We start from the raw sequence: 25,824 nt of genomic DNA on the forward strand, positions 1-25,824 counted from the left end.
GAAAATCCCATGTATCCCTGCTCTCTGCTTCCTGTCTGTTAAACAATCCTCTCTATGCCCAACTCCATCAGCCTTTAGCTTGTACATCAATTCTGCATGGCACCTTGTTGAATGCTTTTTGTGATTCTCCCCTTTATCTACCCAACCCGTTACATCCCCAAAACACTATAATACATTTGTCAAACACAATTTTCCTTTTGTAAAACCATGTTGGCTCAGTCTGATCATGTATTGTTTTCTAAGTGCAAGTGCATTCCTTCACAACAGATTAGAGTGGTTTCACAGGTCGGCAAAACATCGAGGGCTGAAGGGCCTGTACTGCGCTGTAATGTTCTATGTTCTATTTGCGCACTTTCCCAATAACTGATGTCAGGCTACCTGGCCAGTTGTTCAGTTTTCACTTCCCACCTTTTCTTGAGTAGCGATGTTACAATTGCTAACCTCCAATCCCCTGGGACAGCTCTAGAACCCTGTGAATTTTGGAAAGTCAGAATCAATCCATCCACGTTCTCTGCAGTTACCTCTTTCAGAACCCTGGAGTGTAGATCATCAGGCCCAGGGTATTTAATGGCTTTTATTGGCTTAGGTTTCCTGAATATTTTTTCTCTGCTGATTGTATTTAACGCCCCTCAGTCTAATTAATCCATTGATCAGTTTATTTCTTGGATGCAATTTGTGTCTCCTACTCTGACAGACACAAAATAATTGCGTAGCATGTCAGCCATTTCCTGATTCCCAATGATGACTTCTTCTGCCTCGACCTTGAAGGGTTAATAATTTAATACGTTCTCTTTTCCACATAATTTTAAAAGTTCCTATAATTTGTTTTTACATTCCCGACTAATTTTCTCACATCCTACTTCCTTTTTCTAACCTTTTTGGGTGCCTGTTGCTGATGTTTCTAAAACTCTCCGAATATCAGGTTTATTGTTATTTTTCACAACATATCCATCTTCTTTTAATCGAACATCATCCTTAGCTCTCTGATAAACCTGGCTGAATCCTTTATCAATTTGTTTTTTCAATAAAATGTAGCTTAATCAAATATTTCAAATCGTTTTTAAAATGTTTCCAACTGTCCATTTATCACAATACCTGTTGTCAATTTACCCAATAAACCGTACCAGTCTCCCCTCAGCTTTTGTAATTGGCTTAAGTTAACAATTGCTACTTCGGGCGGAGTGGTGAGGATGTCAAGAGGCTTTAAGGTGATACAGAAAGTAGAGTGAGTGGGCAAATAGATGGCAGATGCAGTATAATGTAGATAAGAGTAAAGTTATTCACTTTTGTAGGAAAACCAGAATAGCAGTGTATTATTTAATGGTGACAAATTATGAAATGTTGACGCACAAAGAAATCTGGATGTCCTTACACACCAGTCATTGAAAGCAAATATGCAAGTGCAGCAAGTGGTTAAGAAGGCAAATGGCCTTCATTGCTAGACAATTTGAGTACAGAAGCAAGGATGTCTTGATGCAGATGTACACGGCTTTGGTGAGACCGCACCCGAGTATTGTGTGCAGTTTTGGTCTCCTTACTCAAGATATATTTGTCACAGAGGGAGTGCAGCGAAGGTTCACCAGACTGATTGCTGGCAGGAATTATCAGGATTGCAGGATTATCATATGAGGACAGATTGGGTCGACTAGGACTGTATTCATTGGGGTTTAGAAGAATGAGAGAGTTTCTCATTGAAACATATACAATTCTGACAGGGCTGGACAGACTAGATGCAGAGATGATGTTTCCCCTGGCTAGGGGCTCCAGAACAGAGGGACACCGTCTCAAGATACGGGATAGGCCATTTAAGACTGAGTTGGAAATATCTTTACTCAGAGTTCTGAGCCTGTGGAATTCTCTACCACAGAAGACTGTGGAGGCCAACTCTGAATGTATCCAAGAAGGAAATAGATAGATTTCTAGACGCTAATGGTGTCAAGGGGTATGGAGAAAACATAGGAATATGACATTTATGATGGAGGATCAGCCATGATCATATTTTATGCCTGAACAGCCTCGAAGGGCCGAATGGCCTACTCTTGCTCCTATTTTTTCGGCTTTAAAAATACTGAGCTTTAATTATTCTTAGATACACATTTTACTTTGATTTGTGGTGGTTCATTTGATTGCACAATCACATTTATGTTTCAAAGTGAAAGCGCCAAAACAAGGACACAGAGGGGTTGAGCAGAAACAAGGACACAGAGGGGTTGAGCAGAAACAAGGACACAGAGGGGTTGAGCAGAGACAAGGGAATCAAATGGAAAATGGCCTCGTTTTTTTTCAAATAAATATTTTACTTGATGTGGGGGTCACTGACTAGGCCAGCATTTGTTACCCATCCCTAATTGCTCAAGAAGGTTTTGGTGAGCTGCCTTCTTGAACCGCTGCAGTCCATGTGGTGTAGGTACACCCACTGTGCTATTAGGGAGGGAGTTCTAGGATTTTGGTCCAGTGACAGTGAAGGAACGGTGATATATTTCCAAGTCAGGATGGTGAAAGACTTGAAGATAAACTTGTCAGTAGTGCTGTTCCCATGTATTTGCTGTCCTTGTACTTCTAGATGGTAGCGGACGTGGGTTTGGAAGGTGCATCCTGAGGAGCCTTGGCGAGTTGCTGTAGTGCAGATTGGAAGATGGTGCGCACTGATGCTACTGTGTGTCGGTGGTGGAGGAAATTAATGTTTGTGGAAAGGGTGCCAATCAAGCGGGCTGCTTTGTCCTGGAAGGTGCCTCGTTTCTTGAGTGTTGTTGGAACTGCACTCAGGTCAATGGTAACCCCCAGTATGTTGATCGTGGGAGATTCAGTGATGATAATGCCATTAAATATCACTCTCTTATTGCAGATGGTCATTGCCTGGCACTTGTGTGGCACATGGACTGCTTCAATGTCTAAGGAGTTGCAAATGCTGTTGAACATAATGCAATCATCAGCCAACACCCCCACATCGGACATTATGTTGGAACTCCTGCAGTGATGTCCCAGGATTGAGAACTGACCTGTTGCCACCACAACATTCTTCCTTTATGCTGGGTATGGCTTCAACCAGTGGAAGGTTTGCCCCCAGATTCTATGTTTCTATTCCCATTGACTTCATTTTATTAGGGCTCCTTGATTCCATACCTGATCACAGTATGCATGGTAGCACAGTGGTTAGCACTATTGCTTCACAGCACCAAATTCCCAGTTTCGATTCTGGCTTGGGTCACTGCCTGTGCGGAGTTTATACGTTCTCCCTGTGTCTGCGTGGGTTTCCTCCGAAAAGACGTGCTGTTCGGTGAATTGGACATTCTGAATTGTCCCTCAGTATACCCGAACAGGCGCCGGAATGTGGCGACTAGGAGATTTTCACAGTATCTTCATTTCAGTATTAATGTAAGCCTACTTGTGACAATAAAGACTATTTTTAAAAACTTTTTTACATGCTGCCTTCATGTCAAGGGCAGTCACTCCCATCTCACCTCTGCTTTTCAGCCCTTTAGTCCATGTTTGAATCGAGGCTGCAATGAGGTCAGCAGCTAATTGACCCTGGCGGAACACAAACTGAACCTCAGAGAATAGGTTATTGCTAAGTAAGCGCTGTTTGATAGCACTATCGATGACCCCTTCCATCACTTTACTGATGATTTAGAGTAGACTGATAGAGCAGTAATTGGCCGGGTTGGATTTGTCCTGCTTTGTGTACAGGACATACCTGGGCAATTTTCCAAATTGCACGTTAGATGCCAGTGTTGCAGCTGTACTGAAACAGCTCAGCTGGGAGTGAGGTAAGTTCTAGAGCACAAGTTTTCAGTATTGTGCCAGAATATTGTCAGGACCGTTGCAGTATCGCATGTCTTCAGGCGTTTCTGGTATCACGTGAGGTGAATCAAATTGGCTGAAGACTGGCATCTGTGATGCTGGAGACCTCCGAGATCATCCACTTGACACTTCTGGCTGAAGATTATTGCAAATGCTTCAGCCTTGTCTTTTGCACAGATGTGCTTGGCTCCTCCATCATTGAGAATGGGGATATTTGTGGAGCCACCTCTTCCAGTGAGTTGTTTAATTGTCCACCACCATTCACCTATGGATGTGGCAGGACTGCAGAGCTTAGATCTGATCCGTTGGCTGTGAGATCACTTAGCTCTGTTTATCTTTTGCTGCTTATGTTGCTTGGCCTGCAAGCAGCCCTGTATTGTAGCTTCACCAGGTTGAGATCTCATTTTTTTGGATTGCCTGATGGTACTTCTGGCGTTCCCACCTAAATTCTTCATTCAACCAGAGTTGACGTCCTGGCTTGGTGGTAATGATAGAATGGAGAATGTGTCGGGCAGTTATGTCCTTTAGGACTTGGCCAGCTCAGTCAGTATTGATGCTACCAAGCCACTCTTGGTACTGGACATTGACGTCACCTCCCCAGAGTACATTCTGTGCATCCTCCAAGCGGTGTTCAACATGAGGAGTACTGATTCAGCATCTGAGGGTGCGCTGTACTTGGTCATCAGCAGATTTCCTTGCCCATGTTTGACCTGAAGCTAAACAACTCATGGGGTCCGGAGCTGATGTTGAGGACTCCCAGCGCAACTCTCTCCCGACTGTGTACCAGTGTGCCACCACCTCTTCTGGGTCTGTCCTGCCGGTGGGACAAGGATGGTGATATTGGTGGAACGTTATCTGTAAGGTACGCTTCTGTTAGTATGACTATGTCAGGGTGTTGCGCGACTAATCTGTGAGACAGCTCTCCCAATTTTGGCACAAACCGGCAGATGTTAATAGATGTTTGCAGGATTGACAGGGCTGGGCTTAGAATAGAATTTTTACAGTGCTGAAGGAGGCCATTCTGCCCATCGAGTCTGCACCGGCCCTTGGAAAGAACACCCGACCTAAGCCCACACTTCCACCCTATCCCTGTAACCCAGTAACCCCACTTAACCTTTTTGGACACTATGGGCAACTTATCATGGCCAATCCACCTAACCTGCACATCTTTGGACTGTGGGAGGAAACCGGAGCACCCGGAGGAAACCCACAGGGACGAGGGTGACACTGGGAGAAGTGCAGACTCCGCACAGACAGTGGCCCAAGTCGGGAATCGAACCTGGGACCCTGGAGCTGTGAAGCAACTGTGCTAACCACTGTGCTACCGTGCTCCCCTTTGACGTTTCCAGTGCGTCGATGCTGGGTGGTCCGTTTGGTTTCTTTCCTTTTTATTGACTTTGTAGCGGTTTGATGTGCCACTCCAGAGGGAATCAAGAGTCAACCATATTGCTGAGTCACATGTAGGCCAGACAATGCGAGGACTGCAGATTTCCTTCCCTTAGGGACATTTTGTGAACAAGCTGGGCTTGTTACGACAATCGACAATGGTTTTATGGCAAGGGACTTTTAATTCCAGATATTTAGTGGATTCAAATTCCATCATCTGCTATGGCTGGATTCAAACCCATGTCTCCAGAGTATTACCCGAGATCTCTGGATCACCAGTCCAGTGACAATACCACGCCACTCCCTCTATAGCAAGATGGTCTTCCTCTCGAGCGAGTGCAGAGAAGGTTTGCCAAACTGATTTCTGGGATGGTGGGACTGAAGTACGAGGAGAGATCGAGTCTGTTAGGGTTATATTCACTGATCCCAGCCCTGGGTCACTGTCCGTGTGGAGTTTGCACATTCTCCCCATGTCTGCGTGGGTGTCACCCCCCACAATCCAAAGATGTGTCTGGTAGGTGAATTGACCATATTAAATTGCCCTTTAATTCGAAAAAAAGAATGGGAACTCAAAATTTTTTTTAAAAAGGATTATATTCACTGGCGTTTAGAAGAATAAAGGGGGATCTCATAGAAACCTATACAACTCTAACAGGACTAGACAGGGTAGATGCAAGAAAGATGTCCACGATGGTGGGGATGTCCAGTACCAGGGATCACAGTCTGAGGATACAGAGTATTCCATTTAGGACTAAGGTGATGAGAAATTTCTTCGCCCAGAGAGTGGTGAGCCTGTGGAATTCGTTACCACAGAAAACGGTTGAGGTCAGAACATTGTATTTTTTCAAGAAGGGGTTAGATGTCGCTCTAGGAGCTAAAGGGATCAAAGGATATGGGGGAAAGCGGGAACTGGTTACTGAGTTAGATGATGAACCATAATCATAATGAATGGCAGAACAGGCATGAAGGGCCAAATGTTTCAATAATGCAAAGCTTTAATTATTCTCAGATCCTCATTTTCCTTTCTTTAGCTGAATTTGAGAATTTCGAGATAAATGTGGTTATTGAAATACGGTCGCCACAACACTCACTGTGCAATAGCCTTTATGGATTTCTCATTTAATCCCATTGCACAGGAATAAAAAAATTAGAAAATAGTCAACTGATAATTCTGCTTAAATTACAAAGGAAATAAAATAATGAATAACAAGAGGATACTCAGCAGAGTGCATATCTCTGCCACGCTGTGTTAACTCAGTGTCATTACAATCACACAGGTCTTTCTGGAGGCCTTTCTGTATCTGATCGATGCTCTAACTATAAAGCTGAAAATAATAAATTTCCTGTGCGGCTCTCTTCTTCAACCAATTCCTGTGTATTCTGCACTCCAATTAAACTCCACGTAAAGACATTTCTTTGAATTCTCTCCACTTTAATAGTAACAATTTTAAATCGTCACGGCTCCTCAACCAAGATAATGGCACCAAGTGGTCTAAGATGGCACTCCAGAGGGGCAGCATGGAGGTGCAATGGTTAGCACTGCTGCCTCATGGCGTTGAGGACCCAGGTTCGATTCCAGCCTCGGGTCACTGTCCATGCGGAGTTTGCACATTCTCCCCGTGTCTGCATGGGTCTCACCCCCCCAGCCCAAAGATGTGCAGGATAGGTGGATTGGCCATGCCCCTTAATTGAAAAAAAAAATAATTGGGATACTCAAACTAATTATCTATTTTAATTAAAAAGTTAAAACAAAGAACATTATGAATTTTATTTAAAACTTCCATCTCGCTGAGGAGGTTTCAGATCTATCCACATCCATCAACTGTTCTGAAAACTCTGCTCACATTTTTACATCACTGACAAATTCCATCACAGTAGCTGAAACAATCTACAACATTGTAAAACAATCACCATTCTAAAACAACCAACAATATTCGAAAAATAAAGTCTCTCAATGTCAACGGACTCTTTTAAAAATTCCAAGATCCAGTTCCATATCTTCGGCAAAAACAAATTAGTTCTACCTTAGGCCATATCTACCTGTATACCAAGTTTGGGTGAAATATGTTCATTAGATTTTGGAGATATATTGTTGACAGGCTAATTAAACAACAGTGAAAACATTAGTTCCGCCCACCTTCAATGGCAGAGGCAAGTAGAGTTTTCATTAAGTCACAACTGCTGAACCTTAAAATATTGGAACAAGACTCACACTCACTTGACATGCTGTCAATTTGGACTTGTAACTTGTAAATACTCATCGAGTAGTACCTGACAGTTATTGTATTTCTGTAACTCGGAAGTAGCTTCTCCATGTTTAGAAATCTGGTGATCTCTTCCAGAATTAGACGAACATCAGGATTGAGGTTATCCAATGTTCGAACCTCATTATTGATGCTAATTGCAGGTGTCACTGAGTTTGCAAGTGCATCTATAAGTTCAGCACGATAATAGTTGTCTGAAAACTAAGAGCAGAAAGATTATTAAAAGCAATGATTTAAATAAACCAAGTGCAAAGACACAAGAGTCCTACCACCAAAGGACTTTTTTTTGTTCAAGATCCAACTGATTTTAAAGTTGAAAACATCTAGTCTTCAAAATAATTCTTGGAGAATATTTGATTTTTTTTCTCAACATTAATCAAAAATACATTTCTCAGAAACAGATTGAGGTTTTTTCAAGCCACGATCTTAGAATCCTAACACAAAGATTTAGAAAGAAATGGTAGCACTGTTACAATTCAAAGAACCAATTTCAAATCGCACCATAGCACGCAGGAATTTTTCCGTTAATAAATATGGAATAAAAAGCTTCCTGCAGTAATGGTGATCAGCTACCAAATGTTGTAAAAACCCATTTCATTTAATAATGTCCTTCAGTAAAGGAAACCTAGCGTCATCACCCAGTCTAACCTATATGCAACTCCCAACTCACAGCAATGTGGTTGACTCTTAACTGCCCTCTGAAAAGTCCGAAAAAAGCAACCCAGTTGAATCTAACCATGATGGAAAAATCGAAATAATAAAACAGGACAAACCATTTGGAACATACTAGACACTGGTTAAGACAAAGGTACACTCAGCTCAGTCGATCATGTGAAGTCCTTCTCACTAACATCTGGAGATCTGTACCAAAATCTGCCCCACAGACCAGTCAACTAACACCAGGCACACATGCACATTGGCTGAAATGTGCGTTTCCATGAACGACACTCCATCATCAACCATGAGTTCATAAAGGGAAGGTCGTGCCTAACTAATTTAGTGGAATATTTTGAGGACATTACCAGATAACAGGGAGCCAATGGATGTGGTATATCTGGATTTCCAGAAAGCCTTTGACAAGGTGCCACACAAAAGGTTGCTGCATAAGTTAAAGATGCATGGCATTAAGGGTAAAGTAGTAGCATGGATAGAAGATTGGTTAATTAATAGAAAGCAAAGAGTAGGGATTAATGGGTGTTTCTCTGGTTGGCAATCAGTAGCTAGTGATGTCCCTCAGGGATCAGTGTTGGGCCCACAATTGCGCACAATTTACATAGATGATTTGGAGTTGGGGACCAAGGGCAATGTGTTCAAGTTTGCAGACGACACTAAGATGAGTGGTAAAGCAAAAAGTGCAGAGGATACCGGAAGTCTGCAGAGGGATTTGGATAGATTATGTGAATGGGCTAGGGTCTGACAGATGGAATACAATGTTGACAAATGTGACGTTCTCCATTTTGGTAGGAATAACAGCAAAAGGGATTATTATTTAAATGATAAAATATTAAAACATGCTGCTGTGCAGAGAGACCTGGGTGTGCTCGTGCATGAGTCGCAAAAAGTTGGTTTACAGGTGCAACAGGTGATTAAGAAGGCAAATGGAATTTTGTCCTTCATTGCTAGAGGGATGGAGTTTAAGATTAGGGCGGTTATGCTGCAATTGTATAAGGTGTTAGTGAGGCCACACCTGGAGTATTGTGTTCAGTTTTGGTCTCCTTACCTGAGAAAGGACGTACTGGTGCTGGAGGGTGTGGAGAGGAGATTCATTAGGTTAATCCCAGAGCTGAAGGGGTTGGATTACGAGGAGAGGTTGAGTAGACTGGGACTGTACTCGTTGAAATTTAGAAGGATGAGGGGGGATCTGACAGAAACATATAAAATTATGAAGGGAATAGACAGGATAGATGCGGGCAGGTTGTTTCCACTGGCGGTTGAAGGCAGAACTAGGGGGCATAGCCTCAAAATAAGGGGAAGTAGATTAGGATTGAGTTTAGGAGGAACTTCTTCACCCAAAGGGTTGTGCATCTATGGAATTCCTTGCCCAGTGAAGCAGTTGAGGCTCCTTCATTAAATGTTTTTAAGATAAAGATAGATAGTTTTTTGAAGAATAAAGGGATTAAGGGTTATGCTGTTCAGGCCGGAAAGTGGAGCTGAGTCCACAAAAGATCAGCCATGATCTCACTGAATGGCGGAGAAGGCACGAGGGGCCATATGGCCTACTCCTGCTCCAAGTTCTTATGTTTTTTTATTCTTCGGTACGTCCTGCCCAAGGAGCACAATCCTAGAGGTAATGGCACAGCGGTATAGTCATAAAGGGGAAGGTCTGGGAGTCCTCAATGTCAATTTCTAAGTTGCACAGAATCAGTCAAACATGGACTGAATACCACCTACCAGCCTTTTATAGCTGATGATGCCAAGAGGGTTTCAAAATGTACTCTGGGTGAGGATCATCAATATCTATCACCTGAGTGGCTTGCTACCATCACAACTGACAGATCTGGACTAGTCTGTAAGGAGACAGCTGCCAGGCTATGTCTGCGGCAGATCGTGAGAGAACCAACACAAGGGATAACCTTATTTGATCTCACCCTCACCTGCTGCAGAAGCATCTATCCATGATAGTATTGGCAGGAGCGACCACTGCACTGTCCTTGTGGAGATGATAACTTCTGTCTTCAGATCACGGATATCTTCCATCATGTTGTGTAGCGCTACAACAATGCTGAATAGGATAGATACAAAACAGACCTGGAAGCTCAAACCTGGGCATCCATGAGGTACTGTGGCCATCAGCAGCTGAATTGTTTCCACCACAATCTGCAATATTATCCCTCACACTATCCTTACTGTCAAGCAGATAATCAGCTCTGTTTGTATGAGGTGTGTAAGAACATAAGGACATAAGAACTAGGAGCAGGAGTAGGACACTGGCCCCTCGAGCCTGCTCCGCCATTCAATGAGATCATGGCTGATCTTTTGTGGACTCAGCTCCACTTTCCGGCCCGAACACCATAACCATTAATCCCTTTATTCTTCAAAAAACGATCTAACTCTATCTTTAAAACATTTAATGAAGGAGCCTCAACTGCTTCACTGGGCAAGGAATTCCATAGATGCACAACCCTTTGGGTGAAGAAGTTCCTCCTAAACTCTGTCCTAAATCTACTTCCCCGTATTTTGATGTTATGCCCCCTAGTTCTGCTTTCACGCACCAGTGGAAACAACCTGCCCGCATCTATCCTATCTATTCCCTTCATAATTTTATATGTTTATGTAACATCCCCTTCATCCTTCTAAATTCCAAAGAGTACAGTCCCAGTCTACTCAATCTCTCCTTGTAATCCAACCCCTTCAGCTCTGGGATTAACCTAGTGAATCTCCTCTCGACACCCCCCAGCGTCAGTATGTCCTTTCTCAGGTAAGGAGACCAAAACTGAACACAATACTCCAGGTGTGGCCGCACTAACACCTTATACAATTGCAGCATAACCTCCCTAGTCTTAAACTCCATCCCTCTAGCAATGAAGGACAAAATTCCATTTGCCTTCTTAATCACCTGTTGCACCTGTAAACCAACTTTCTGTGACTCATGCACTAGCACACCTTGGTCTCTCTACACAGCAGCATGTTTTAATATTTTATCATTTAAATAATAATCCCTTTTGCTGTTATTCCTACCAAAATGGATAACCTCACATTTGTCAACATTGTATTCCATCTGCCAGACCCTAGCCCATTCACTTAACCTATCCAAATCCCTCTGCAGACTTCCGGTGTCCTCTGCACTTCTTGCTTTACCACTCATCTTAGTGTCGTCTGAAAACCTGGACACATTGCCCTTGGTCCCCAACTCCAAATCATCTTTTGAATTGTGAACAATTGTGGGCCCAACACTGATCCCCGAGGGACAGCACTAGCTACTGATTGCTAACTTGAGAAACACCCATTAATCTCCACTCTTTGCTTTCTATTAATTAACCAATCCTCTATCCATTCTACTACTTTACCCTTAATGCCATGCTTCTTTATCATATGCAGCAACCTTTTGTGTGGCACCTTGTCAAAGGCTTTCTGGAAATCCAGATATACCACATCCATTGGCTCACCATTATCTACCGCACTGGTAATGCCCTCAAAAAATTCTACTAAATTAGTTAGGCACGACCTGCCCTTTATGAACCCATGCTGAGTCTGCCCAGTGGGACAATTTCCATCCAGATGCCTCGCTATTTGTTAGAATTAGAATTAGAACAGTACAGCACAGAACAGGCCCTTCGGCCCTCGATGTTGTGCCGAGCAATGATCACCCTACTCAAACCCACGTATCCACCCTAGACCCGTAACCCAACAACCCCCCACCCCTTAACCTTACTTTTTTTTTCAGGACACTATGGGCAATTTAGCATGGCCAATCCACCTAACCCGCACATCTTTGGACTGTGGGAGGAAACCGGAGCACCCGGAGGAAACCCACGCACACACGGGGAGGACGTGCAGACTCCGCACAGACAGTGACCCAGCCGGGAATCGAACCTGGGACGCTGGAGCTGTGAAGCATTAATGCTAACCACCATGCTACCGTGCTGCCCCTAAACAGCTGTTCCTTGATAATAACTTCGGTAGTAGAGAAGATGCTGGAATCTAAGGTCACTGGCCTATAATTACCCACTTTCTGCCTCCTTTTTAAAAAGTGGTGTCACGTTTGCCAATATTTAATCCGCCGGGACCGCCCCAGAGTCTAGTGAATTTTGGTAAATTATTACTAGTGCATTTGCAATTTCCCTAGCCATCTGTTTTAGCACTCTGGGATGCAATCAGGGCCAGAAGACTTGTCTACCTTTAGCCCCATTAGCTTGCCCATCACTACCTCCTTAGTGATAGCAATCATCTCGGTCCTCACCTGTCATAGCCTCATTTCTATCAGTCACTGGCATGTTATCTGTGTCTTCCACTGTGAAGACTGACCCAAAAAACCTGTTTAGTTGCTCAGCCATTTCCTCATCTCCCATTATTAAATCTCCCTTCTCATCCTCTAAAGGACAAATATTTACCTTAGCCACTCTTTTTTATTTTATACATTTGTAGAAACTTTTACTATCTGTTTTTATATTCTGAGCAAGTTTACTCTCATACTCTATCTTACTCTTCTTTATAGGTTTTTTAGTAGCTTTCTGTTGCCCCTTAAATATTTCCCAATCCTCTAGTCTCCCACTAACCTTTGCCATTTTGTATGCTTTTTCCTTCAATTTGATACTCTCCTTCATTTGCTTAGGTATTCACGGTCGATTTTCCCTCTTTCTACCGTCCTTCCTCTTTGTTGGTATAAACCATTGCTGAGCACTGTGAAAAATCACTTGGAAGGTTCTCCACTGTTCCTCAACTGTTTCACCATAAAGTCTTTGCTCCCAGTCTACCTTAGCTAACTCTTCTCCCATCCCATTGTAATCTCCTTTGTTTAAGCACAAAACACTAGTGTTTGATTTTACCTTCTCACCCTCCATCTGTATTTTAAATTCCATCATATTGTGATCGCTCCTTCCGAGAGGATCCCTAACTATGAGACATTAATCAATCCTGTGTCATTACACAGGACAAGATCTAGGACCGCTTGTTCCCTCGTAGGTTCCATTACATACTGTTCTAGGAAACTATCGCGGATAGATTCTATAAACTCCTCAAGGCTGCCTTGACCGACCTGGTTAAACCAATGGACATGTAGGTTAAAATCACCCATGATAACTGCTGTACCATTTCTACATGCATGTTATTTCTTTGTTTATTGCCTGCCCTACCATAATGTTACTATTTGGTGGCCTATAGACTACTCCTATCAGTGACTTTTTCGCCTTACTATTCCTGATATCCACCCAAATGTATTCAACCTTATCCTCCATAGCAACGATGTCATCCCTTACTATTGCCCGGATGTCATCCTTAAATAACAGAGCTGCACCACCTCCCTTACCATCCACTCTGTCCTTCCGAATAGTTTGATACCCTCGGATATTTAACTCCCAGTCTTGACCATCCTTTAACCATGTTTCAGTAATGGCCACTAAATCATAGTCATTCACGATGATTCGCGCCATCAACTTATTTACCTTATTTCGAATACTACGAGCATTCAGGTAAAGTACACTTATGTTGGCTTTTATACCTCTGTTTTGAATCTTAACACCTCGATCAGTAACCTCTCCTAAGTTATATTTCCTCTTAACTTTTCTCCTAATTTTCCTTGCTGTTGAACCGATATCTTCATGTAACAACCTGCCGCATCACTTACCATTTCCGTTTTTACTTCCAGTTTTATTTATTTTAGTATTACTGGGCCTATTCACTAAGCTCCCCTCAGTCACCGTACCTTGTACTGTCACCCTTTTTGATTTTTGACTGTGGCTTCTCTGCCTTACACATTCCCCCTTACTGCCTTTTGTTTCTGTCCCTGTTTTACTGCCTTCTGACTTCCTGCATTGGTTCCCATCCCCCTGCTACATTAGTTTAAACCCTCCCCAACAGCTCTAGCAAACACACCCCTAGGACATCGGTTCCAGTCCTGTCCAGGTGCAGACCGTCTGGTTTGTACTGGTCCCACCTCCCCCCAGAACCGGTTCCAAAAGATTGGAATTGTATAGTTGACATGAGAGTTTTTTTGGCATCAAGGCAGCATTTGACTGATTGTGGCATCGAGCAGCCTTTGCAAAATTGAAGTCAATGGGAATCAGGGACAAAACTCTCTCACTAGAGCCAGCATAGCACAGAGTAAAATGGGTATGGTCCTGGGAGTCCAACATCTCACCCCCTCCCACACAAATATCAAGACAATGACCTGTTCTCAGTGAGAATCGAACCACTTCACTTGACATTAAATGGCATTAACATCAATGAAATGTGCATATCAGTATGGTGTCAACATAGAAAATAGAAGCAAGGGGATGCCAGTCTGCCCTTCAAGCCTGCTCTGCCATTCATTATGATCATGGCTGATCATCAAGTTCAATACCCATTTCCCACCTTCCCCCAACGACTTCAGATTAAGGCAGGAGAATACAATTAGTGCACCGACTTGCAAGTTAGGAAGAACCTCTTCACACAAAAGGGCAAATATTTAGAACAAAGAAAATTACAGCACAGGAACAGGCCCTTCGGCCCTCACAGCCTGCGCCGATCCAGATCCTTTATCTAAGCCTGTCGCCTATTTTCCAAGGATGTACTTCCCTCTGTTCCCCGCCCGTTCAGATATCTGTCCAGATGCATCTTAAATGATGCTATCGTGCCCGCCTCTACCACCTCCGCTGGCAAAGCGTTCCAGGCACCCATCACCCTCTGCGTAAAAAACTTTCCACGCACATCTCCCTTAAACTTTCCCCCTCTCACCTTGAAATTGTGACCCCTTGTAATTGACACCCCCACTCTTGGAAAAAGCTTGTTGCTATCCACCCTGTCCATACCTCTCATAATTTTGTAGACCTCAATCAGGTCCCCCCTCAACCTCTGTCTTTCCAACGAAAACAATCCTAATCTACTCAAACTTTCTTCATAGCTAGCACCCTCCATACCAGGCAACATCCTGGTGAACCTCCTCTGCACCCTCTCTGAAGCATCCACATCCTTCTGGTAATGTGGCAACCAGAACTGCACGCACTATTCCAATTGTGGCCAAATCAAAGTCCTATACAACTGCAACATGACCTGCCAAGTCTTGTACTCAATACCCCGTCCGATGAAGGCAAGCATGCTGTATGCCTTCTTGACCACTCTATCGAACTGCGTTGTCACCTTCAGGGTACAATGGACCTGAACTCTCCGAGATATCTCTGTACATCAATTTCATAAATTTTCCCCAGGACTCTTCCATTGACCATATAGTCCGCTCTTGAATTAGATCTTCCAAAATGCATCACCTCGCATTTGCCTGGATTGAACTCCATCTGCCAATTCTCCAATCTATCTATATTTTGCTGTATTCTCTGACAGTCCTCCTCGCTATCTGCAACTCCACCAATCTTAGTATCATCTGCAAACTTGCTAATCAGACCACCTATACCTTCGTCCAGATCATTTATGTATATCACAAACAACAGTGGTCCGAGCATGGATCCCTGTGGAACACCACTAGTCACCTTTCTTTCCAGGCAGGGATGATCAAGTGCACACATGAGCTGGACACTAATTTTTTTTTTTTATAGATTAAAATGTATATATGTCACTGAAATATGTCCAAGTCAGATTGTGAAAATAGCAACTGTTTAATCACATTTTCAACATTATCCCCAAAGGATCTGTTAAAAAACTATAAACCCAATAAAAACATAAACTGACTGTCAATAGAGACTGAATAGGTACTGGTTCAGACCAATTATCAAATTATGTTACTAAATTGGACTTTTTGTTGTTTTTAGATATAGGTATACACCTACCACGAGTCTATCCAATGTTCCAAAAGAAACATGGACTAGCAATTTTAATGATAGCGTATTTTGCATTAACTAGAAACTGAACTGAATCAGCCATATAAAACTGTGGCTCAGAGCATGTCAGAAGCTGGGTAGTCTGCAGCCAGTAACTTTACTCCGGACACCCCAAAGCCTATACACCATCTATAAGGCACAAGTTAGGAGTGTGATGGAATGCTCTCCACTTGTCTAGGTGGGTGCAGCTCCTACAACAATCAAGAAGCCCGATACCATCCAAGATAAAACATTCCACTTCATTGGCGCCCCATCCATTATCTTGAACACTCATCACTTCCATCAGTAGCGCACCATGGCTGCATTACGTATCATCAAGATGTACTGCAGTTACTCAGCAGGGCATCTTAAATGGTAAGGACAAGAGCCACAGGACACCACCAGCAAGTTTTTCGAGTCATACACCACCCGGGAATAGAACTACAGTATAATGCTGACCCATCACTGTGTTAAAGATCCAGAATTCCCTACCTAACAGCAGTGTGCGCGCGCAGTGGTTTATGGAGGCCACGATTTTCTCATGAGCAATTAAATTTGAGCAACAAATGCTCGCCTTGCTGGGAACACCCACTTCTCACGAATGAATGAAAAACGAAAGCTTAGAAAATGCATACCTTATTCTTTCTGTTGTCATTATACTTAATGAGGTCCAAAATAAAGGCCAATACTTCTTTGGGACACTGGTTATGGATATCCCGCAGCAATGCCATAGCAACAGGCATAGTCTGTGAAATAGGTCAAATGCATTGGTAACTTTCATAAGTATATATTTTTCTAAAATGTGACAAATTACTAGCTATCGGAAACTAATTACCCCTTAAATAACGAATTATAATATACTGTGCAATTTCATTTTGTTTAATATAGAGAGCAATAAATGTGCTTAGAAAAATGAAATTAACATCGAAGCTACAAAAAATGCCATAGTCACCTTTTCTTACTAGAACCCATTAACAATTTAAATATCAATTAGTAATTTGAAGATATGTAGATTTCAGACAAAAACAACTTTCACACCCTCAGTTCCACCATCAATTAATTACTTCTGAAGTGTAGTCAGTCTTTGTACGTAAATAGGCAACCCCCAAGTTGCACAAAATAATTTGTCACAAATTGTGGCTAATTTGTTTTGGTGAGGTTGCCCAAAGGATTAATGGTTGCCAAAATACAAAGAAATTCAACTCTTCTTCAAATAGTGCCTTCCCACCTGAACAGGGAAATGGTGCCTTAGTTTAATCATATCATCCAGAAACCAATATTCTTGACAATGCAGCACATCTTCAAGTTTCAACCTTGATTAAATGCTCAAATTCTGCAGAAGAACTTGTCTCCATAATCCATTGTATCATACTGATATTTCGGTTTGGGTCAGCATTTCTCACACAGCAGAAAGGAGGAGAAAGCAACACAGAAAAATATACTGAAGAACATCATTTTGCTATTCCACAGCTTCTGGAGCTGATCATTTATCAGATTTTGCAAAATAAAAGTCTATCTGCCTTGACCACTGAATTATACAAGGTGAGCAATGGAATAAAACATTTTTAAAGTATTTTTTTTAAAGCGGTGTTCAAGTCTATCCACACAACAATGGAATATCATTCTGGTTGTTCTCCCATTACAGAACTAAGTCCTTATAGTCCAAGATAGAATTTGGCAGACAAAAAGAAAGATGAAAGGGTCACGGAGATTTCACAATGCAATCTTAAGAATGCTTTATTTAATGGAACTGCCTCCTCTAACACTTCACTACCTGAACACAAATGTCTTAATTTCCTCTGCAATATCATGAAAAATGTTACCTTTTGTAGAAAGTAGCTTTGAAAGTTCATGAAATTGTTGGTCTTGACAATATTTGAACAGCTCTTACAGCAGAACATTCGTGTGAAGAGCGATTTCATGGCTGGTGGACCTGTCCAAGTGTTCACCATGGCATTTGCAATCTGAAGAATTCCAGACACAATACACTTCAATAACCTACGTGCAAATAAGAATTCTACTATCCCAATCACTGACTGAAAACCTGGCTGACTGACTGAATAATGGATTTGTCTGTATGGTTTAACTATTTATCAGTTGAAGACAGGCACTACTTCAATCTGCACTGCTTTGACAGACCTGTGGAATGATTTTGATAGTTCCAGATCTGCAAGGTATTAAAAGTAAAAAACAGACATTGCAATCGCCACATTTGATGATTGAGCAGATCATAGTGTGGTCCATACACTGAACTCTGATGGGCACCTATACCTTGAAATAGTGCTGTACCAGATTTAGTTTGAGGTCTGAACCAAGTAATTTGCCAAATACCATACCAGGGCTGGGGGAGGAGTCCAGTTCCTGTCAGGCCAAAATTCTCACACGGTGGGCACTTCACGCTAACAAGATGAATCAAGTATCGAAATTAAAAAGCATCCCAGATTACCAGCAACTTGCATTATATAGCAGATTAATGCAGTAAAACATCTAAACTGCCCTCGAGAAGATGGTGACAAGTTGCATTCTTGAACCGCTGAGTCCATGTGGTACTCTCACAGTGCTCTTAGGGAGGGAGTTCCAGGATTTTGACCCAGCGACACTGATGGGACGGCAATATATTTTCAAGTCAGGACGATAAATGGCTTAGAAGGGAACTTCCAGGTGGCGGTGTTCTTATGAGTCTGCCGTCCTTGTCCTTCTGATGGACGAGTTTGGAAAATGCTATCTAAGGAGTCTTTGTGATTTTCTGCAGTGCATCTAGTAGATGTAATCACTGCTGCCGCTATGTGTCAGTGGTGGGAGAGAATCAATATTTGTGGATGGGGTGTCAATCAAGCTAGCTGCTTTGTCCTGGATGGAGTCAAGCTTCTGGAGTGTTTTTGGAGCTGTATTCATCCAGCCAAGTGGAGGGTATTCCATCACACTGCTGACTTGTGTGTTGTAATAGGGAACATGCTTTGGGGAATCAGGGAAGTGAGTTACTCGCCACATGATTCCTACCCTCTGACCTGCGCTTTTTATTCAGCTAGTTCAGTTCAGAAATATCTCAATTGTTTTAGAAATATCACCAGAAATTATCACAGCATTAAACCTACGTGCTCTACCACGGACATTCTCATGCGAAGGAAGGAAAAGGAACTTTGATGTACATAATGCCTTTCCCAGCCTCAGGGCATATCTAAAAGCTTTATGAGCAACGTAGCACTTTTGAAGCATAATCTGTTTCCAAAGGACCCCATCCCTCAGCAATCCTCTCAATAAATCATATTTTATGATCAGTTGCAGAATTCCATCACAGCTCACCTTTGCTAAGCGGAAGCAGGCATGCATTCTGACTTTGTAAAAACACTGTTCTTGTTCCAAGATATCTGTTAGTGCTAGCCGAGATGCTGGCGTAGGAAACTTCTCTAAAGCATGAATTGATTCTTCCTGTGCAACCACATCCCTCTCAAAGCGGAGCTGGTACTGCCACATGAAATCAGCCTGCTCAAATTCCACCTTTCTCAAAACAGACATGTCCGGATCTATCCTTATCCACAGTAAAGGTGAATCGGCACTGTAAAAACATAAATCAAGTATTTATTTTAATAGAATTTACTCAAGCATGAAAATGGCCATATTGTTTGTTCAACGATTTCCGCAAATAACAAAAGGTGCCGTAAACGTTAGCAATTTCAATCATAAAAGTTATTTTAGTGAAATGAAAAAGACATACTCCATTGCAGAAAGATCCATGTCCACTTCTTCGCCATTCAACAGTGGGATTTTCTTTTTCTTATTTCTGAATAGGAAGAAAAGACTTCCACTTAAAACAATGAACAGGTCAATGCTAAGAAATTATCTTATATTTCTTACTTTGAAAACATTTTCATTTCAAATATCATCCATGTACCTATACTAAATATGATTTTTAATTACCAAGATCTACTAATATTATTGGAAAATCTGATTAAGATTGCAGTTGTAACTATGTGGACCTCTTGATGGCAATGAACTGTTACATAAAAAAAACTGAGGATTACAGTATCATGAGTTCATCACGTAAAATAATTTGTGATCATGATTTTTGATTGCATTTGGCATTGCACAAGAGAAAAATATTAGGATAATGTCCTACCATGTGTTTGACTGACTCAGGGTTTATTTTGGCCTTAGGGTTAGGGTTGAAACTGCAACTACCTGTGGATTCTGGGATAATTTGAGCTTTCAAATTGATAAGTTGTTAGATAAAAGATGCAGAGCCAAAGCAGGTAAATGTATTTGAGGAACAGATCAACCATAATGAGAATCGTACAGCAGACTGGAGAGGCTGAATTATTCTCATTAATGTACATCTGCAGAAAATGCAAATACTTATGTGTGTACTTGCCACTGTGCCACTTGCCAAGAATTTACAAGGAAAACAAGAAATCCTGAAACCAAGCACTATTCCTGACTGAATTGATAACAGGCCGGCCCAGACAATGAAGGTTTTCATCAAGCAAGACAAAGAAAACTGATAATGATGACTTCATTAGGTTGCAACTGCAACAAAAACTTTGGAAGGCACACAATGATGGAATGGACAACATATCAAATAGCCAAATAATACCAAACATTTGAAAGACTATTCCCCTAGTATCCACAATTTAGGAAGCAAATTCTTCACCGGCATGTGCGGAAGAATGTTTATTGCAGTTCATGAATGAACTGAACAATTGTTCTTCAACATTTATTAGTAAAAACAAATTTATGCATGCAAGAACATAATAATCAGACTTCTCAGTGCCTCACATCCTGAATCACCAGCTTACTTCAAACAGCTCAGCATTCCTACCCTACTTATAATTGCCTTGCAATAAGTATTAAAAATAGAAAACAATGCATAAATTCAATATCTTAACAAATAATTTTAAGTTTACAAGGACTCAATATTCAGTGAAATTAGTATCCTTATTGCAACAGTACATCTTTAATCTGCATCAGATGCCATTCAATTCTTCTCATACTATCCCATGGATCCAATTCCTTTCATCCTTAATCATCCCAATTCCATCCCACCCTAATTCAAACTCACTCGTGATGTCCCAAACCTCTCCCATGTCAATCCCCATTGTCCTCCTGTGACATCCATCCCTTCTTGTTTCACTCCAATGAGATCTCATCTCTCCATACCATACCCCTCTCTCCTCCCCTGCTTGTTTCCCCCGTATCACCCGACCCCTCATGTTGCGTATTAGTGCATTATCTTTCATCTATTTTACAGTGTGAAAGATAACTCATTAGAGAAAAATTGGCAGCGTATTAGCCTGATTCAATGTTTTTTAAAAAATCAATAATCAGCTTATATAACAAACAGAAATGACACCACTGGCCATTTTACTAATATACTATACTAGTGCAAAGGCTGTCATAATCTTGTTAATTCTGGATGTTCTCACAATCATGGAAGAACTTTCATGACCCGTGCAAACATACAACTTTTGGCCTCTTTCCTGTGTTGAAAATGAAACAGTTACACTGTCCATGAATTTTAACTCTATTTTATTTGGGATAACTCCTTGAAATCTGATCTCTCAAGCTACTCACACCTACCGTCTGCTCTTTGAATGGCAAGGAATATCATGTTTAAGGCTGTTTTCTTCAATTTGTAGAGTGTGGTTGAATGAGCCATCTAGTTCCTGCACTGTCACTTTCAGTGGTCCCTGAAAAAGGTGGAGAACTTTAAATATAAAAATAGATGCGCAATTAAACAATTCCTCAAGGTAATAGATAATATTTTCAAAGTTAAATAAATAAATTGTTTTAAAATGTTTGAATTTCCCTCACTTATGAAGATGATCCGAATATGCATTTTGAGATGCACTATCAATGGTTCACTTCAAAGACATCCATTAAGTCTCACATATACATCAGTAGGTCCCTCAGTCTATAACTCTAACTGTTTCAATTGGGAATATGCATTATTAATACTCCTGGATGGCAATCTGGACTGTGTTTTTCATGCACAAAATTGAGATCAGGTGGTCCTTACCACATATTTCTGGGTTCCCAAAGAAGTATAATCTTGCTTCAGTTCCAGCTCCAAGATGTTTCTTTTCCTATTAAATGCAAAGCTGCCGAAGAACTTCACTACACCACTCTGATCTCTACAGCATATGATTTAAGGTTATTTTTGTGAATTGAACATTTAAATTGAACTTGACTTTTTTTTGTGAAAACAAGAAAAAATACAGGAGTTTAATGTACAATGCCTACTTCTGAATTAATGGCATACATTTCGCAACTCTAGAAAATTTCAGTAGAGTTGAGGGGAAGAACTATGGGTTTGTATTTTTTCTTCTTTTTTATAGATTTGTGTTTTGTACAAGTATCTGGAATAAATGGTTTTAAATTACTTGCGTACTAAAAGGGTAGCACAGTGGTCAGCACTGTTTTTTCATTGCTCCAGGATCCCAGGTTCAATTCCAGCACTGGGCCACTGACTGTGCGGAGTTTGCATCTTCTCCCCATGTTTAGGGCAGCAGGGTAGCATGGTGGTTAGCATAAATGCTTCACAGCTCCAGGGTCCCAGGTTCGATTCCCGGCTGGGTCACTGTCTGTGTGGCGTCTGCACGTCCTCCCCCTGTATGCGTGGGTTTCCTCCGGGTGCTCTGGTTTCCTCCCACAGTCCAAAGATGTGCGGGTTAGGTGGATTGGCCATGCTAAATTGCCCGTAGTGTCCTAATAAAAGTAAGGTTAAGGGGGGGTTGTTGGGTTACAGGTATAGGGTGGATATGTGGGTTTGAGTAGGGTGATCATGGCTCGGCACAACATTGAGGGCCGAAGGGCCTGTTCTGTGCTGTACTGTTCTATGTTCTATGTCTGCATGGGTTTCCCTCCAGGTGCTCCAGTTCCCTCCCACAGTCCAAAGATGTGCCGGTTAGGTGGATTTGCCATGCTAAATTGCCCTTTGTTCAAAAATGTTAGGTGGGGTTACTGGGTCACAGGGACAGGTGTGGGCTTAGTGTTCTTTCCAAGGGCCAGTGCAGGCTCGATGGGCCAAATGTCCTCCTTCTGCACTGTAAATTCTATGACTCCAACTAAAAGGACAATCATGCTGCCCAGAGATGAAGTTCTGATTAGAAATGCATTTCAAATTTTGCAGAAGTAATTAGTAAGAAATCTCAAAGGATACACCCACTGCTTTATTAAAGGCTGAATATCTTTTCCAGACACATTTGAAATTGATTTTAAAAATCCATTGGTCGAAAGTAGCATCTGGCTCCACATGTGCGATTGAAACTTCTGCGATGAAGCAGTACTGGCCAAACTCAACAGTTTGTTGAAGACCTAAAGTAGGTAACAAATTTTATTGGACAGAAATAAACTGCTTTGCAATTACAAGATTCATAGCATTTGGAAGCTTCAAGTTTTAGTCAAGGAATGCCTGCAGTTCATTTACTGCAAGAGTGGATCCGACAGACAAGTCAGCTTTCACTTTTTTATAAAACACATTGATCCTAAATTACTCCAAAAGAATATCAACAAATAACTATTTAGCATTTTCTTCTGAAGTTCCTCTCATATTTTAGTAAAGGTGTTAATTCTTCATATGAAAAATAGTGGAGGAGGAATTCAGACCATTAACTGTGTAAGTTGTGGCTCAGTTGGTGACACTCTCAGCTGAATCAAAACGTTGCAAGTTCAAGTCCTACACCAGAGATCTGCATACAAAATCAAGGTTAACTTTCTAGTGAGGTACTGAGGGACAGTTGCATTGTCTGAGATGCTACCCGTTAGATGAGACCTTAAAACAAGGCCCTGTCTGCTTTCTAAGGGGACATAAAAGACCGAATGTCACTATTTTGAAGAACAGCTAGCTAATGTCTTTTTGATCGAGGGATAAATACTGACCATTAAAAAAATAGATAACCTGGCCATCAAACCGCTGCACCTTGCTATGTGCAAAATTGTTGCCATGTTTCTCCTAGTAACTACACTGCAACAATGCTTCAAAGTAAAGTGCATCCAGAAGTCCTGAGGTTGTGAAAGGCACAATAAAATTCAAGTTTCTTTTTGTATTTGTATATATATCCCACAATGCAATTTCAAGTTCATGGTTATTGAGCAGATAAAAGGAGAACAATCCAAGAATTTACAATTACTGCCTTTTTTGCTGATTGAAGAAAGATTTTGCAATTTTGGTTTGCAGCTGGCTGGGGTGCCGCTTTGTCTGGAGGGTCTCCCCCTTATGTCACCCACTATGGATCGAGGACAAATCATACCCAATTCATTTTTTCAGTTAAGGGGCAAAAGTGGGTAAATGCAATTGAAGTACAGATCTTTAATTATGCTCGGCTGGTGTTTAAGTTTCTAAACTAATAAATTATTGTGTTGTGACAATTGTGGTGTCGGCAGCAATAAATGTTTTCCACTACAGATTCGAAACTTGTGTGTCTGTATTTGAAAAAAAAGATACAAGTTCAGCAATGATCTTTTCAAAAATTCAATCATGGCATGTGGGCACACTTATTGCTCGCATATATTGCTCATACGTAACTACCCTCGGGATCAACGGGAGTAACAAGAGCACAGGCCATGAGGGGAATTAATTTTTAATTTTACATTCTAAATCTATTAGGTATCTATTTAAATTTGCATCATGCAGAATTCAAAAACAGAATGTCATTGAAACTTGTGATTGTCAAAGAGAAAGAGCAAACGAATAGCGAAACAAAGATTATCCAAGGCGGCACGATGACACAAACGTTAGCACTGCTGCTTATGGCGCCAAGAACCCGGGTTCGATCCCAGCCCCTGTGTGGAGCTTGTATATTCTTCCCGTGTCTGTATAGGTTTCACCCCCACAACCGAAAGATTTGCATGTCCGGTGGATTGGCCACGCTAAATTGCCCCTTAAATGGAAAAGAATAATAATTGGGTACTCTAAATGTATTTTTTTAAAAGATTATCCAGGGTTTGTTTTTCCGATCCAGATAGCAACAACATTTACATCACAGCAAAGAAAAACAGTTGTGGGAAATAAAAGCAGCCTAAAACACAGAGCCAATCAAAAATTGAAAGCCACTTCTGGGGTGAAACTGTATAATAGCAAAAAACAGGCTTGTGGTGAAACACAAGGGCAGCGCAGTAGCATTGTGGTTAGCACAATTGCTTCACAGCTCCAGGGTCCCAGGTTCGATTCCCGGCTTGGGTCACTGTCTGTGCGGAGTCTGCACGTTCTCCCTGTGTGCGCGTGGGGTTCCTCCGGGTGCTCCGGTTTCCTCCCACAGTCCAAAGATGTGCAGGTTAGGTGGATTGGCCTTGATAAATTGCCCTTAGTGTCCAAAATTGCCCTTAGTGTTAGGTGAGGTTACTGGGCTATGGGGATAGGGCGGAGGTATGGGCTTGGGTAGGGTGCTCTTTCCAAGAGCTGGTGCAGACTAGATGGGCCGAATGGCCTCCTTTCACACTGTAAATTCTATGAAACGGTAGTTGATTTTTCAATGTATCCATTTTTAATTTTAACTGACTTAGAAAATATCCAGATTTTTAATTTCAAGCCAAATAAAATCGACAGAGGGGTTAGGAAATGAGTCTACATAACAGCTTGAACTGAGCGTCAGTCAAAAGAAGATCGTGTGTGGTGGAAAAACGGTTGCCAACTTGTTACGAGTTCTATTTTGTGCTGATGACATAGGCTAATATACCCCTGTTATGCTTCTAATGGGAACTGCAGTGAGAATCAAAGAAAGCAAGAAAAGGTATATTGGAAGGGATAAACATAGCAAAAGAGGAAGTATGAAGTGGTTCAGCATCTTTGGACCTAGGTAAATCAGGAGGCTGGGATGCAATGTATCCCAGGCTGTTATAAGCAGCAAGAAAGCAAACTGCAGAGGCCCTGATCATCATTTTCCAATCTCAACTGGTTACACTCATGGCAGTGCACCTCTAATGTTGTACCA

General features: G+C 41.7%; 1 protein-coding gene across 1 annotated transcript in view; it reads right to left on the minus strand.

Annotated features, from left to right (window-relative positions):
• The window catches only part of taf2 (TAF2 RNA polymerase II, TATA box binding protein (TBP)-associated factor), a gene marked incomplete at its 5' end in the record, with an annotated part of 199,598 nt that overhangs the window by 92,439 nt on the left and 81,335 nt on the right, over positions 1 to 25,824 (minus strand). The window contains 8 exon segments of the mRNA XM_038808478.1: positions 7,459 to 7,652; positions 16,534 to 16,644; positions 17,722 to 17,862; positions 19,202 to 19,454; positions 19,614 to 19,679; positions 21,473 to 21,582; positions 21,912 to 22,026; positions 23,055 to 23,209. Of these exon segments, the coding sequence (XP_038664406.1) occupies positions 7,459 to 7,652; positions 16,534 to 16,644; positions 17,722 to 17,862; positions 19,202 to 19,454; positions 19,614 to 19,679; positions 21,473 to 21,582; positions 21,912 to 22,026; positions 23,055 to 23,209 (1,145 nt within the window).

This window comes from Scyliorhinus canicula, chromosome 10 (genome assembly GCF_902713615.1).
Source record: "Scyliorhinus canicula chromosome 10, sScyCan1.1, whole genome shotgun sequence".
NCBI lineage: Eukaryota > Metazoa > Chordata > Chondrichthyes > Carcharhiniformes > Scyliorhinidae > Scyliorhinus > Scyliorhinus canicula.